The sequence below is a fragment of the Diabrotica undecimpunctata genome, chromosome 6 (assembly GCF_040954645.1).
Source record: "Diabrotica undecimpunctata isolate CICGRU chromosome 6, icDiaUnde3, whole genome shotgun sequence".
Lineage (NCBI taxonomy): Eukaryota > Metazoa > Arthropoda > Insecta > Coleoptera > Chrysomelidae > Diabrotica > Diabrotica undecimpunctata.
The window spans coordinates 113,928,662-113,946,673 of record NC_092808.1 but is presented as its reverse complement, the minus strand read 5'-3'; the positions used below and the strand labels follow the sequence as shown (position 1 = coordinate 113,946,673).

The 18,012-nt window shown below is 32.3% G+C and overlaps 2 protein-coding genes across 2 annotated transcripts in view; one reads left to right on the top strand and one right to left on the bottom strand.

The window, feature by feature from the left end:
• The window catches only part of form3 (FH2 domain-containing protein formin 3), a 507,951-nt gene that overhangs the window by 486,997 nt on the left and 2,942 nt on the right, over window positions 1–18,012 (bottom strand). The window lies entirely within an intron of this gene.
• Window positions 2,845–3,363, top strand: LOC140444569 (uncharacterized). The gene has a single exon (XM_072536330.1). The coding sequence runs from the start codon at window positions 2,845–2,847 to the stop codon at window positions 3,361–3,363; it is 519 nt and encodes a 172-aa protein (XP_072392431.1).

The following is an 18,012-nucleotide window of genomic DNA, read 5'->3' as shown; positions in this document are numbered from 1 at the left end:
AATTAATGGGATGGTGGACATCGGTCAAAGAATACAGCGAATTTAAAAAATTATTAACCTTTTTAGACATAAAAGAGCAGTCCAAAATTTTATGTTGTAGGTTTCCCATCTGACCACAAGTACATTGTGGACTATCAGCTAAATTCATTTTAAACATATATGATGGTGTAACATGGTAAATGGTTAAATCTCATTCTGCATATAGAGTTATTCGACAGTGGCTTTTAATCCATGCCAACTGTTGCCAAGTTTTGCCTTGTTGCTGAAGTTCTTTAATTTTATTTATTATATATAATTCAATGTAATTTACTTTTGATTTAGGAATTATGGCACTAATTTTACTTAAAGAACTTTTGCTGTCACTATAAATTATAAACTTTGTATGATTTATATTAGATAAATATTTTAGTGCTTCTTCCACTATCGCTATTAATTCAGATGTGTATATTCTCATGATAGAATTGAGTTTAAACATTTTACTGTTTTTATTATTGTTATCCCAGTATGCATTGTATAAAGAACCTAAACATTACCAACCGATTATCAAACTGTATAGTGTGTACTATGCGGCAAGTTAATATCGATAAAAACGTTTAGTACCACATAAAATACCACTTGTTTTAGAATTCACATTAAATTTAGATACTACTCATAATTATACATTATTTGTTAATGGTTTTCGTAAAAAAATTGACGAAGGTGTTACAACCATGACATAATAATACTAAGTCCATCAGACAGGTGTAATAGAAAGTGGGTTATAAGAATTATCATTTACGATCGGACACAATATTAGACAGGTAATTAACATAAGAGTTTTTAGGATGTACCGAGATGTACAGAACTATATTCATACTAGAAAAACTTTAATTAGACATTCTAATTAAGATTATTTATTAATATTTATTAAATTATTTTTAATATATATTTTTTCATTTTATTCTTTGATAAACTTGATAAACAATAGGAAACAGAGATACAATATCTTAAAATGTAGCAAATCAACAATAGATTTTAATCAGATTATGTTTTCGTGATGTTAAACAATAGAAGACACAAAAACTACAGTTTATGTCTATATATTATAATATGTTACATAATTAAAGTCAATGGTTATTCAGGTACAGACAGTACCTTCATTGTTATCTTGGTTCATAAGCAAGATGATTTTACCGTTTCGTTTCCTTTGCCGGAAAAGTTTAGTGAGAAGTTTCGTAGTGTTAAGATCGAAAATTATTTCCTGCTACAGTCCAATTTTCAAAAAAAAAAATTATATAGTTTTTCGTATTGGATCTCGTCGTGATTTATACCGTTGAAAAGGTAAGAATTCATTCTTTAAATATTATATAAGTGGAAGTGAAAAATAAAATTATAAAGTTGTGTAAAAACTGTGAAGAGGAACAATGGATGTTTATAGAATCGGTCGAATCAGATGTGGAAACGGATTTCAGTAGCGACGATGATGTGAACGATCCAGATTTTGTGCTTCATGAAATATCCCCCGAGGATAAACAGTATATTTCACAAGTGGTTCGGCAAATAGATGAAGACGAATCTGCTTTCGTCAATCAAGTGGCCGACTTTTCATTGAACTTGAAGTCGACGAAGCACTTCCATCAGCTTCGTCAACATTACTTCCTAAACAGAATGTTTCGCACGAAAAGGTTGTTACGGCAGAAGAAAAAGATCAATACGACGTGCCATCAACTTAAACACCGCGTTTTAAGAAACTGAAACGACCTCGTTCTCCATTGTTCGAAATCGAAATTGCTGGTCAATCAATTGTGCCTTCTGCTGGAGGTTTTACTGGTGCAAATATGAATTGTTTTGACGTAAGAGTATTGATGAGTTTCCTAAACTGGTATTACAACTTTTTCGCAGGTATTGAATCAATCGCTAAAAATTCAGCTTTTCCAAAATCGTAAGGCGAAAACAATCAATGCGTTTGCATGTCAATCAAGTAGCCTTTCGAGATGACTCAAGCGTACCATCGTCCATAAAAGAGCTCAAAACACCGATGGAACTATTTTGGTATTTTTTTTACAAAGGAATTGGTTGACTTGATTGCATTTGAAAGAAATCGAGCAGCTCGTCAAGCCGATATCAACACAAAATTCACTAGTACCAGTGAAGATATTTTTAGATATATTGGCATTCTCATTTACATGAGTGTTTACCGTTATCCCAATTGGGAAAGCTATTGAGACCAAAACGCGTTTCAAGCAATAGCAAAGACAATGCCTAAAGGAAAATTAATGGCGATAAAACAACATTTATCCTTTCGTGATGAAAGCACTCGAGTCAAGAAAGGCGAACCCGGCTAGGATGCGTTGTTCCGCATTTAAACATTGGTTGACATTCTAAACACTTGATTCGATTCCGTTCCGAAGACTGCTCGATTGTGCATCGACGAACAGATGTGCAGCACCAAAACAAAAAAAAACATCATTTGCGCCAATACATGTCAAATAAACCACACAAGTAGGGTATCAAGCTATTTGTTTTATGTGATACGAGTGGATTCGCTTATCGGTTTGAGGTTTATAACGGTGCTGGTGACAATGTGATCCTACCGGGCCAGCCTGATCTTGAAGCCACATCGAACATTGTTGTGCAATTGTCACAAATAATTCCATACTTCGTTCATCACATCTTGTATTTCGATAATTTTTATACATCGTTGCCTTTGTTGGTATTATTGCGAGCTAGAGGCATATATAGTTTGGGCACCATACGAGTTTCTCATATTTCAAATAGCAAGCTTCCGGTCGATAAAGATGAGCTACGCGGCTATTCATGTGAATTTGTAGGCTCTGCATTTGGTGTGGACATCAATACTGTCTTATGACGTACGTTGGTATTAAACCATTCGCCAGATCCAATGAAGGTCCAACCAAACATCCAGCGAAAGCAGCTCGCTATGACCGAAAGGCTAAAGCATATTTGGAAGTTGATTGTCCCCAAATGATAAGAGAATATAATAGTCACATGGACGGCGTAGATTTGATCAACGGACTTATGGGCCGGTATAATATTAGAGCAAAATCACACGATGCAATCACCCGATTGTTTTACCATTTCATTGACATGGCCGTAACTAATGCATACATACTGCATAAACGGATGCACGCGGAAAAGGTCAACGACTCAAGTAATGTCTCGGCCAAAGAATGGGTATTGCAATTACCACGATTTCGTGAAACAGTTGCCGCTTCTCTGGTAACCTACCAAGAGAAACGGCCTGTTGGTCGTTCAAACCCATCAACATCGCGACCATCAACTTCCGTAGATCCACAGCCAGGCAGCTCGAGCGTTCGTCAAAAGTCGAAACATCCACTTTCTGAAGTGGGTTACGACGGTTAAGACCATTTTCCAATCTGACTCGGCAAAGAAGGTGGAAAGAGATGGTGCAAATTGTGCAAAAAGTCACAAACGCAGTGTTTGCTTAAAATGCGATCTCCATTTATGCTCTTCCAACGCCAAAAACTGTTTTTTCGATTACCACACTAAAAAATAATTAATTTCATTTATCTTTTGTCATTTATCTTCATCCATTTATTATATTATTCTTGTATCCCTTAATAAACAACATTTTTTTATTGATAATTCTACCTTACTCTTGTCTTGTATACGTGCTCTTATATTCGGCCCTGAGCCGAATTATTCATGCGTGCCCTGAGGCACTGTTTTATCTTTTGTCTACCTGACATATCTGGAAACGAGCAAGCCACCTCTGGATAATTTTTTTGGGGTTTTTACACGCTAATTATACTAGAAAAAAAATTTTGCTTGCCATTCATTTTTTTCACGTTGAGAGTTTTGACTGTTAGGGTGTTAAATTCTGAATTTTTTCGGCATATTTCAAATGAATCATATTGTTGCTAAAACGCAACGTTTATATATTTAACACCTTTATAATAACTAACTTTATTTGCGTCAAAATACAAAAAATACATAAGGAAGCTGAACTGTTTACCTTTAAAATGCGTTTTAATTTTTGTGGATAGGACACTCCGATCAAAAGATATCGAATTTTTGCCGTCGAGTTGATACAAATTTTATTAAAATTGAAGAATTCGAGCACGTAACTGACATTCAAAATTGCCGGTCGGTTCAAGCGTTGTTTCTGAGAGAACGGTTTATTCTACACAACAACTTATAATAGTCATTTGTGTTTAGAATTATCTCAACTACATTTTTTTTCTACTTTTTTCCGTTTTTTCGAGATTTTTAGGTGTCAAATCTTTGACGACTGGACTAGTATAGGAATAAAAAAAGATGATACAGAAATTATTTTAAAACAACAAGTGTCATAAAAACTTAAACATATGATTCAATATTGTTATTTATTGGGTGACATTTATGACTTTTAAATTTTTAAACGAAATCTTTTGGTGATGGGTATTCTTTTAACTTTTCACTTCTTATTTAATGTCTGTATTTTGTTGGTTATTTTTCATGCAGTTTTAATTTAAACTTACTTAGAGTAAATATATAATGACTAGAAAGGAATTGATTGAAACTAATCAATCGATGTGAAGAACCGCTATTTTATGACGCTAAGCGTGACTCCTTTTTTTTTTAAATATCTCTAAAAATTTTGATATATTAAAAAAAAAGAATAAACGCTGTGAGGTATCTTCTCACAACGTGATTGACATAGTTTGCAAAATGAAGGGAAATAAAAAATAATAGTTTAATAATAGTTAAATGTTTCCGTTTATCGGCATAATGGGACTAAACAACTACCCTGAAATTATTTATGCATATTTCATAAGCAGGCTCGAGCGAAGTCGTGACCCTGTAATATATCAAACTGGTTGCTGATTTTCTTTGTGATTTAAATAAAAAATTAAGAATAAACCTCATGGTGGCATAAGATATTTTTAAAATATATATTAGCGGTTACTAGTAAACAGATTCAAGCTATGCCATTGATTAATGCGAGTTCATAGTAAAATAAAGGTAGAAAGTATCGGTATAGCTCGCAAAAAGTAAAAAAAAAATATAAAATATGTATTTAAGTTGTAAATATGTATATATATATATATATATATATATATATATATACACACAGGGTTGGTCACTCAAAGTCACTCTAAGGGCTCAAAGTGAGTATTTACTGCGAAAATGCCAATGAACCTTTAAAAATCACAGGAGTAAGCTAAATTTTGCTTAAGATATTAATGTTGCGACGACTTCAAAAAATATACAATAAAGTTTACCACTACTAAAACCCCTCTGCATTGGGGCCAAAATGGGAAAAATCGATTTACCAAGAATGTGTACGCCGTAGAAAAACATGTTTCCAATAAAAAGTTAAGCTGAGATCATTTTGAACAAAAATGTTCAAATGTTATTCTCTAGAATGAACCGTTCTCTCAGAAGGAAAACTTGAAGCGACAGGCGATTTTCGATGTCAGTTAGGTGCGCAAAATCAATTTTAAATAAAATTTGTATCAACTAGACGGTAAAAATTCGATATTTTTTTATCAGAGTATCCTATCGACAAAAATCAAAATGGGTTTTAAAGGTGAAATGAATGAAGTCAGATTTTATAAGTGTTAAATAAAGAAACGCTGCGTGATATTTGCCATTTTTTATGATTCTCATGAGATCGGTAAAATTTATTAGTTTTATTGACCGGTGACTATAAAATTTCCAATGTTGGAGCCTAATCTTCAAAACCTGTAGCATGAAATTTCCGTTTTGATTTTTATCAACAAATGTGAGACATTTGAAATATGCCTGAAAAACTCTGAATTTTCACATTACAAACGATCTAAATCGTTCAAATCTGCTTCTTTTCAATAACGCAAGTAAATTTTCCAAAACTACACAACTTTTGCTACAAATTTCATCTAATACTGCCTTCGTGGGGGTGTTTTCCTTTACGTGCGATCGTTTCTAATGTAAAACTGTAAATTCTGCGTTTTTTTGGCATATTTCAAATCCTTGATATTTGTTTCTAAATCTCAAAATCAAAATTTCATGTTATAGATTTTGAAAATTATGCTCCAGCAAAAAAAAACGATTTTATTTTCAACAAAATACAAAAATTGCATACGAAAGCTGCGCTCTTCACCTATAAAACGCATTTTAATTTTTGTCGATGGGACACTCTAATCAAAAGATATCTAATTTTTATGTCGAGTTGATACAAATTTTATTTAAAATTGAATTTGAAAATTAGTTGAAATTAAAACCAAAACAAAATAGTGGTAGATAGGTACAGAAAATCTATGGCTTCAGGGAGGTATTTAAATTATATGTCCCTGCCATAAACATTCTAAAAAATTAATTTAGTTAAACAAATGAAATTTAGGGTCATACAAATTTCAGATACATCACTACAACAAAAAAAACCTTAGAATCCCTTACCAACTGTTCCTAGACAACAATTATCCACCAGCTCTTTTAAAGAAAATTTTGTTTTTGCACACCGTCTGAAACATATAACAGTACACAAAATCACTCCTCTATTAACACTGCTGCTGTGAATTAAGAAAGGGACACTACAGTTATCACACCTACTCAAAAAAAATTTTACATACTGCCATATATACAAAATATCACTCCTAAACTGACATGAGTATTCAATTTTGTTGCTGACTTTAGATTTGCTAATAAAACAGTTTTTCACGATAAATTTAGTCTTCTTTAAACTCAAAGATAAAACATTAATTAAAATATAAATATGTCTAGCATGGTCTACAGTATTCCTTGTACAAACTGTAATTTACAATACATTGGCCATTCTTCAAGGCGACTAAAGGACCGTATCACCTGCCACAAGAGTGATTCGAAGAAATATCCAGATAGGTATAGTTTATCCATGCACGTTAACCAAAACAATCACATAATGAATTACATAGAAGCAATTGAGAACAATTATTTTAAAAGATTGTTTTTTGAGATGGATTTTATCTCTGAAACGGAGAAAACCATAAACAAGAAATCTGACATCAGTGAGATTTGCCCACATTTACTGTTTTTACTTAAAGAGTTCAATAAAAAAAGAAAACAACATTAACAACAACATAATGTACATTCTAATGTAGAAATCTAAAAGTTACGGTTTTCTATTGTATCTGATATAGAAATTCATCTAATAACAATAAAGGTAGAGTCCAGCTATAAATAAACACAAAACCAACTGTCACATTAAGTCATTGTCAACTTTCACTTCTTGTATCATGGAACACATACTTTAGTGCCGCCAATTCAATGCACTGTCAATGTTCCTAAATAAACTTTCTATAAAAAAAGTTTCACGTTATACCTAGCAATGAAGCTTTCAAAGTTTCCAATATATTTAAACTTAACTCCATTTGTAACTCCACTTAACATGGTGATATGTTTGTTTTTTTTTCGAAAATTTTTTACATACCATTTCAATCTAATAGCCGCAATTTTATATTTTGTAAGTTAAACATTTTTGATGATATGATGATAGTATAAAGCATACAATATATTTGATTACTTAAAAAATGGTATTCTTGGCTTTATTAATTCAGCTACCTACCCATTAAGTTCTATTTTTGTATATCTAACTGATCAGCTGTGATGTATTATAGTGCATTATATATATATATATATATATATATATATATATATATATATATATATATATATATATATATATGAAAGTAACTCCACCATTGCTCTACACGTGTTTCGAGTTATTCAACTCATCATCAGGAGCACTTGTGGAAGTTCAACTGAAATGAAATGCAGTCTAGTATTTGAGAAGTCCAGAGACCTCTCTCTGATAGTAAATTAGGTGAACCGCAAATTCAAAGCCTCTTACTAGAGACTTTTAACGACGGTAGAAGTATCTTTTTACTTCAACTCTAATCGTAGATGCATCTTCTTGTTACTTCATATATATATATATATATATATATATATATATATATATATATATATATATATATATATATATATATATATATACATATATATATATATATGTACATAAATATATATATATATATACATATATATACATAAATACATATTTATATATATATATATATATATATATATATATATATATATATATAGAAACTGCATAGAAAGGGAATGAGAATGGCATAAAATTGTTTGTATGCAGAATTTTATTCCTAGCGATTCAACTAGCTTTCAACTTGAGCCTTTCTTTATAACTAAAAAAACTTTTGACAATTTATATTGCTTATTTTGGGCCCAGCCTAATTTTGCAAATTTGCAATTTTTCGCAAACCCTGAATTACAAAATTATTATGCAAAAACTATTAAACCGATCCTAACGAAATTTAGCACACGTTCCAGTCGTATTATAGAAGTTTTCTAGGCGGAATATGAAGGTTGTATATTAAGATTGAGAGGTCGAAAAAATTTAAATAAAAAACTCTAGAGATATAAAAGAAAAGGAAAATAATATAGTCCAACTATTGTACAGTGGTATTTACAACATAAGGATATGAAGTTATTGAAAGTGCCTTATCTTTTTTGTTTTACGAAAATACTAAGAAAACTACCATTATGCAATTCAGTCCGAATCGTAAAAAGCCATTTATGATTCGCAAAGAAAAAATGTTTTTATAATTATTCTTTGACATTTAAAAGGGTAAAATATCACAAGAAAATAATTTCACGGCAATGAAAATAAATTTATTATACATGCAAGAATACAGATATTACATAAATTTAGTGAAGACATGGATAAATGTAACATCCTTCTGCAGGTAAGTTGTAAACCCTATTTTAATAATTAACATTTTAATCATATACATAGTTCTTTTATGTTTCACTGTGAATCAGCATCTAGTGTGTCATTATTTTAACCTCCAAACAACGCCCACAAACAATATTTTTTCGATGGTTGTATCTAAAATTTCACAAATTTCTACAAATGTCAGTACATTTGTGGCATTGTCATTTTCAATATAAATGTAGTTTGTAAACATATTAGTATTTTCAAACCTTTAATGTAAAAATTGTAAACAATAAGTAATGTTGTGTATATATTATTTCGAGGAAGAAGCTAGAAATTCCAGATCACGTCATTGCACAGACTAATCTTATTAAGTTTATTTTTCGTTGCTTCCATTTGAATGTTGTTCATTTTTTAGACACAAAAAAAAGACTTCATAGTTAGTACTCATATTTATATTTTGTATATACCCTAGATCAACAATCAGTATTTAAAATTTGTGACTTTCGTTTTTTTAATCATAACGTTTGGTGGGCAGGAAATAGCTTCCTGCTTTTCGGGATATCTATAGAGCCTACCAATTTGCATTAAAGTGATAAACCTTTTTAGCGATACCTGTCCTGGACAAAATATTTATGTTGCAATAATGATCTGCTTTTTTACTATATGTTTATAAATATCGAAAATAATAGTGATTGGAATTTCGTATGGTATGGTACATTCTATTTTTTTTTTCAATATTACCAAACACACTTGTCTCTGGAAAGACCAGTTTAACCATAACAATAGTACCTAGAGCATCCTTAATTAACCAAACTGCACATGGAGTGTTGACTGTCGTATTATTTTATTTTGTCTTAAGATTAAAATATTATTCTGACCAAATCTCAACTTGCCTCAAATAGGTTTTTTTGAAATTACCAAAATTTAACTTTGCAAGCAAACAATCAAATTTTAGATAGGGACCATTTGATTATTTTATATATTATATACATTTGATTATATATATTATACAGGGTGTCCAGAAACTTTCCTGACAAACGAAGACCGGAAATTCCTCAGATAATTTTAAGAGAATTTAATCCAATTCAAGAACCTCGCACCGCTAAATTTTAATCGGTACTAAACTTAAAGTTAAAATTTTTAGTGGTTAGCAAATTTTCTATGTCACCCAGTATATTAGTTAAGATAACAATTTTGTTCGGCAAAGTTCTCAGAATATGCATAACCTTACTCTACGTCAAAGAATAAAATCCTAGACGTAATTTGAATTCAAGAGATAAGATATTATTACTGAGTATTTCTTATTACGTTGCGAATTGCAAGAGTATTATCATTTATACTACATATGTGTATAGACTTCTATTCAGCTTTTATTTTAATGCAACTTTTTTTATTTCGTCTTCGATACGTTCTAATACCGTACTGATTGGCTGAATTAAAAATTCATCAGCATAGAACTGAAATCTTCCATACCAACTAGGTACAATTTTTTTTTGGAGTTTATTAGATTATATTTGAGACCTCTATTTGCAAAACAACCAATCTCTACCCTGACAAAATTGCCGTAAATCGTAATTTTTTACCGTAAATATATTTGTAAAACTTGGAGCCACAAAATTCGTTATCCATAAACTTTGATCGCTCAAAATTTGTTTTTCGTTGCTAGTTTCTTGGTTGTTAATAAAATACTCTTATAATTAAAGAAAAATATTTGGAGATTGGCTACTATGCAACTAACAAGTGAATATTGGCTATTTTGAAATGAACAGACCAGAAGATTGGATATTTTGTAATAAAAACACAACTGTTTAATAACAGTACTTAATACATTAAAACAATTATTAATACAAAGTAATAATGTATATAAATCAGACAAACAGTTCCTTGATAATTCTATGTAAATCAGGCAAACAGTTCCTTGATAATCTAGTTGTACTTTTTAACAACATATATCATAGCGGTAAAATCCCGGAGAACTGGCTAGAGTCAGCATTTATTACAATCTCGAAGAAACCAAACGCCCAGATCTGTGATGACTACCGGCTTAAGCTTGATCAATCATGTCACTAAAGCGTTCACTAAGATCATTCATAGAAGAATATATGATAAATGTGAGTCAAATATCGATATATCGCAGTTTGGTTTTCGGAAAGCACTTGGAACTAGAGAAACAGTTTTCGCTCTCCAGGTGCTTATACAGCGGTGTAGAGACGTTGATAAGGCGTATATTTGTGCTTTGTGGATTTTAGAAAAGCATTTGACAATGTCAATCATGAACAATTGATGGATATTCTGCGAAAGACAGGTATTGACGATAAGGACATACGAATTGTGGCAAACCTATACTGGGGTCAAGCAGCAAGAGCAAAAATTGGCAACGAACTGACTGGAAGGGTGCAGATCAAAAGAGGTGTCCGTCAGGGGTGTATCTTATCCCCACTTCTATTCAATATTTATTCCAAGGAAATATTTAACAAATGTATGGAAAATGCAAATGAGGGCATAAAAATAAACGGCGAGTTAACGAACAATATAAGATATGCCGACGACACGGTGATCCTTGCCAGTACCATAGACGAATTACAACAGGTAATGGAAAGAGTTTATTGAGTTAGTGAGGAATACGGCCTGAGCCTCAACTTCAAGAAGACAAAGTGGATGGTGATAAATAAAAAGCAACAACCTGCTCGACAATTACGGATAAGTAACATACTAATCGACCATGTAGAATCTTATGCGTACCTTGGCACCAACGTAAATGCAAAATGGGAACAGGCCACAGAAATTAAGGCGAGAATAGAACGAGCTAGAGCAGCATTTAACAATATGAAAAAGCTCCTCATAAGCAAAGATTCGTCTCTTCCCCTAAAACTACGTCTAGTTAAATGCTACATTTTTCCGATCTTACTATATGGTATGGAGGCCTGGACGCTGACAGAAACGCTCACGAGAAAACTAGAAGCATTCGAAATGTGGGTGTACCGACGCATTCTTCGTATATCCTGGACCAAACATGTCACCAACATAGAGGTACTCCAAACAATCGGAAAGGAGAAAGAAATCGTGAGCACAATCAAACAAAGAAAGCTTGAATATCTAGGCCACATATTGAGACACGATATGTACCGTCTACTGTAATTTATTGTCCAGGGGAACGTAGACAGTAAGCGAGGGCCAGGCAGGAGAAGACACTCGTGGCTCCAAAATTTGCGGAAGTGGTTCGGGCTCACATTGATGGCCAACGTTCGCAACGGACAGGGCACTTGAAGAAGAAGATTAATACAAAAATTCTATACTCTTAAGACTTCTTCGTCGTTGTCATTATCGAGTGGTTAACGTCGTCTTTTTCAGGGACGCTTGGAACATTTTCGTAATGTAGAAAGTTTTTGAAATAAGCCAGATTCGGATCATTTTTCTATTCTTCGCCGTAGTGACTTTCCAGTAGCTTCCTTACGTGCTTCAATTTCTCTTTGCTAATATTGGCCAAGTTCCCGACTCCTATTTCATTTGGATTGATGTTAGTGGTCGATCTTCATTTTTTTTAAATACTTTATATAGCTTTAACCAATACGACGTTATTTTGTTTTCTTGATCTTGCCAAACAAATTCTTTTTATTTTCGATGTCTGAAAGTGCCAACTCTGCAGTGCTTTGAATATAGACAATGCTTCGGTTTTCCAATCGTAAAACTTAAAATCCATATTGGGGAGCTGCAAAATTGTACTTTCAAATATTATTTTAAAATAGTCCTCAGGTGTCGGAATAACTTGTATTTTTTAAGATTTTTCTCGATCGTCCCAAACACACTGTCCGACGGCAAGAATACACGAACGGGACGGATACACTATTTCAATATATTTTATGTTTTTTTGGGGCTTGTATCAGCCAGCGACTTGCCATGGATAAAATTATTTGGTTCTTATTCTGGCCTCCACATCCGTCACACATTAATCTTACAACACTGATATCTTTTAAATCAGTATTAGACAGCCCGTGATACATTGCCGAAGCCACTTGATTAGAGCTCTTGCCATACTCATCCTCTGACCATATATAGCTAAAACAATTTTCCTTCGTTAATGGGGCTTTAGAATGTCCCACTGCGATTGTAAGTTATGTACATATAGCTGTCTGCTGTAGTACGCTGCTTGATCCTTGGACTTTAGTCAGCAGAAGGTTTTTTTGCAAGTCGAAGGATAGTGTCAATAATCCAGGCTTAGAATCCTTCAATAATACAAAAAAAGCTTGTGAATTCTTTAAGCGGCCATGAGGGATTGTTCCACCGATGGTGTCGTTTCCTTTGAGATTGTTTCAGTGAGTGGAACACATGTCCGTCTGTGGCGCCTTAAATGAAATGTTTTCTATTAAAAATCATTCGAAAATATCATTTTTTTTACTTGTGTCTCTAGTTTGGCTTGAGCATTGTAAATTTTCCAAAGTTTATTAATACTCAGATCACCACGCATTTTATACTTTTAACAAATTCGACCACGCTCCTCAGTTTCTCTTTATATAAATGCGTTCGTTTGTCTCCTCCCCTTTTCTCACATGGAAGATTACTTTCCCATCTAAAATTGTTCATTATAGTTCGGAGTCGGCCCCTTGTGATCCTCAAGGCATTAGTGAACGTCTTTTGGCAAATGGGTAACTTGTCATCTGGATCTTTTATGTAACACTTGCATGTAGTCGTCTTATTACGATTGACTCCAGTTTTTGGGCGACGTCTGCGAACAGGGTTTAACTCTAGGAATTGCAGTATAAAGGTGTCTATGTTACAAAATGTATGCATAGCTAGATGCGTCTTTTTACAAGTAATCCAGTTACGTATTCAGGTCACATTGTCCAAAAAGTGGAGATTGGTTGTTTTGCAAGTAGAGGTCTCATTTCTTTTCTATGTTATTGTCTCTTCTTTATCGTTTATATTATTTAGGAATGTGTCCAAGAATTTTGATTCATAAGACCAGATTGAGAAAATATCATCTACATATCTCCACCGTACTGTGGGTTTTAAATTTTGTTTAGAAATAATATCTTTCGAAATTGTTGATAAATATATTCGATAATAATGGGGACGATGAAAAGTCCATTGCTAGACCAATATATTGTTTATGGAATTCTTTATATAAAAAAATATATAATAACACACTACTTTGCCTTGTTTTAATGTTTTAATGTTTTAATCTCAAAGAATGGTACTGGATATGAAAGTCAGGTTTATAGAAAACAAACACACACCAACAGATATCTAAATTACAAATCAAATCAAAACATCAAAAAATGATTATCCCTTGTCATTTTTATATAAGGAATATTTATGAATATACCAAATGAAACACAACAACTTAGAACGCGATCCTACATTTACAAGAAATACTACAAAGAGAATAACTTAATACCATAGATAAAAAGATTATCGGAAATACTTAAAACGATTGGAAATAAATTTAACATTTCAACAACAAGCCCATTGACATCTATTTTTATCTAAAATTAAACCTGATGAATGAACAATTATTAATGGTAAATTTGATATATCGCAAATTTATTACAAGAAGTTTTTACTAAGTAACAAAAAACAAAATTTTTTAATGTTTCGTGTTTTGTGAACGATTTCTGAATAGAATAATACTTATCTGTATGTTGATATTAAGGTATGCTAGCGAGCTATTGGAGGTATAATGATAAATGCAGAACTGCAGTAGAGAAAAAAAAAGCAAGCGAGGCTTAACCAACTTCGAAGAAACGCAAGAAATTGCTGAGAAATTTATAACGAAAAGAGAAGACAAGCAACTAGAATATGCAGAAGAAAAAAAAGAGAGGCTTTGAAAAAACAAGTACAAGAAATCCTAGAACATAACAACAGACATGAGAGCAGAAAATTCTATAAAAGAATAAAAGAAAGCATACAGTCATTTAAACCAAAAATTGACAATATGCAAAGACAAGGACTGAGAACTACTAACAGAAAAACAAAAAATTATAATGAGATGAAAAAAATACTTTGCGAAAACCTAAATGCAGACAATGGAAATGATCAACACGAGAATATTTTAGGACGGAGCAGCACATTTAAAATCCGAGTTATGAAGAAGTAGTTCAAATAATAAAGAAACTAAAAAACAGTAAAATGCCAGGAACGGGCGGAGTTTCGGTAGAATTGTTGAAATATGGAAGAAGAAAAAAAGAAATAATAGAAAATGCCAGAATAACATATTAATTACATTGCTAAATGTGATATACAAAATCCTTTCTGGCATTATCGACACTAGATTATCAGAATACTCCGAACATATAATTGGTGATTATCAAAATCGATTCAGACCAAATAGAATCATTACATACAACATATTCATACTTAGAACAATACAAGAGAAAGCTTATGAATACGATATATAACTATATAATATGTATATAGACTTTAAACAAGCTTTTGATAGTGTAAAAAGAGACAAAATGCTGGAAGACCTCTAAAATCTAGGTATACCAAAACTATATATCAGCCTCATAAAAATGACGTTGTAGGGTTCAAAAGCCGCTGTTAGAGTAGATGGAGAACTGTCTCCCCTGTTTGACACCAATATGGGGGTGAGACAGGGAGACGCACTTTCAATCATGCTGTTCAATCTAGTTCTTGAAGCAGCCATCAGAAAAACCAATGTAACCGGCCATATAAACACCAAAACAGTACAAATTACTGCATATGCAGACGATGTCGGCATTATTAGTAGAAGCAAGACACGACTAATGGAAACGTTCAAGGAAATTCATTCTGAAGCACAAAAAAGAGGGCTAAAAATAAACGAAACAAAAACTAAGTATATTACTATCAAAAGAACACCAGAGAATGAAAATAATATAGCAATAGACAACTATACTATTGAACGTGTGGATGCCTTCACATATCTGGACACAGAAATCAATCAGAAGAATTCCGTAAGTTGTGAAATGAATGCACGTATTTCCAGTGGAAATCATACATACTATGCTAATAAAAGATTGATGACATCGAAATTATTAGACAAAAGAACCAAAATGAGACTATCTACAGAACTTTGATAAGACTCGTAGTAACCTATGGTTGTAAAACCTGGGTAATGACGAAAAAAGAGAAAACCCAACTCAGGACATTCAAGAGAAAGATACTGAGAAAAGTATATGGCCCGATGCAAGAGGAAGACGGCACATGGAGAATCAGGAGAAACGATGAGGTTAATAAACTGAATAAAGGGTGTGACATTGTAATATTTGTGAAAAGTCAAAGACTGCCATGGCTGGGACACGTTCAGCGACAAGAAGACACGAAAACGACAAAGAAGATGTTACAGTGAAAGCCGGTAGGAAGGTGGAAAAAAGGAAGGCCCAGAACGAGATAGTTGGATGACGTGCAAAGACAGGCAAAGACCCATCCAGGGTTATGATGCCAAAAGAAGAAGAAGAAGAAGCGAGCTAGTGGTTAGATTTTTTATAATTAATTTGACGTTAAAATATTACTTCTTATTATACCAAATTTGAATATCGTTTTAGATTTATAATAAAAAATCCATTTCACTTTTAAACTTTGAACCACCTGTATCTTAATAACGAGACAACTCATCACAAACTTAAATCTTAATGTTAAATTTAAATAATTTGTAAACACCCTATATATATACACATATGTGTAGTGCTACAACCATGTAATAATAAACATCTTCGTATCTCCCGGAAAGATAAAATCCTGATTCCTAAAACTACATCAGAATGCTGCTTCTTAGCAATTCAATAAAATTATTTATTTACAGATTTATTACCAAAGAAACTGGAAATATGTCTTGCTAATACATATATTACATATTAAACAATAACGTTTTTGACAGAGAAACATCGCTAACACATGATTTTGTATTACCATGAAATTCCAATTGGAGTAGAAAAACGCGTCTAAAAATAAATATTCTTTGTTCTCGCAATATTTTGACTCACAAAGAATAAAAAAAACCTCGAAAAGTTATTAACACATTTAATATGAATCAACGTAGAATAAATTATGAAAATAAAGCCTCCGAAATCATATCAACCTAATTATAGACTCAATCAACGTATTTGTAGGGAATTAATCATATAGAGTTGGCATTAAAGTACTGAAAGACAAGTATAAAGTAAATATCTTTCAAAAGAAAAAGATTATGTGTATGAAACTTTGCATGCAAGTACAATGACACACATCGCATCTGAAGTCATATTTTTGTTATTAAATTACCTCCGGTTTGAGACAACCTATATATTTTTCCAGATTTTAAAACAACTTCTTATTTCTAATACACACATATTAAATTTGATATAAAAATTTTTTTAAAGAATAGGTAAATTTATTTAATAAGACCACTGAGAATAATAGTTTAAAAAATCACTTCAAATGTTCAAAATACTTTCCGGTTTACCTTCTGACAATGAATAACCGACCAATATGGTTGCAGGATTTGAGACAAAGAATTATTGATGAATGTGAACTAACATATGGAGCAAAGTCCTGAAAACAGTGACTCACGAATTTATTTACTCTTTTCAGGACTTTTCTCCACATATTAGTTCACATTCATCAAGAATTCTTTGTCTCAAGTCCTGTAAGCGTATTGGTCGCCTAATGTAAACACTTCTTCGTCCTCTGCTTCGTCCTTTATATAAGATTTCACTCCAACTCTTGCGCGATCGGCTGACACATCCTCTACGACTTGGTGATTTGTCCCTTAATATTTTAACTAATTTTTTGTCCGACATTCTACTGACTTGATTGTTTCATTCTTTTTTTTTTCTATTTAGTGTCCACTCGTTTATACTCTACACATTACATTTTGTTCTGATGTATTCACTTCTTATTCGGTCTCTCAGCGTGTTTTCTGTAATTCTTCTCAGTATTCTCATTTCTACTGTTTCTGTTATTAAGGCATCCTGCTAATCTATTCGCACCTTGATCTGTTACTTCTTTTTTATTATCTCCATACCTTGACAGTGTAATCTCTAAGTACTTTATTTTCATGATCTCCGTTGTTCAATGCAAACTCCAGCAATTTCCAGGTGAGATCTTATTGGTTTTGGGTACTATTGTTTTAGTTATCTGAGTTAAAATCGTCATATTAAATCCTTTTACTCGTATGTAAAATCTGTGAACTAGTCTTTGAAAGTTATCTTTATCTTGGTCTACCAGTATTGTAACCTAACAGAGTCTGTAGTCTGTATCCTCTTTCTTTGTTGACGCCCTTTATGACTTGGTCCATGTAAATAAAGTAAACACGTGATTTTAAAATAACACCAAAGAGAAACATATTCAGTCTA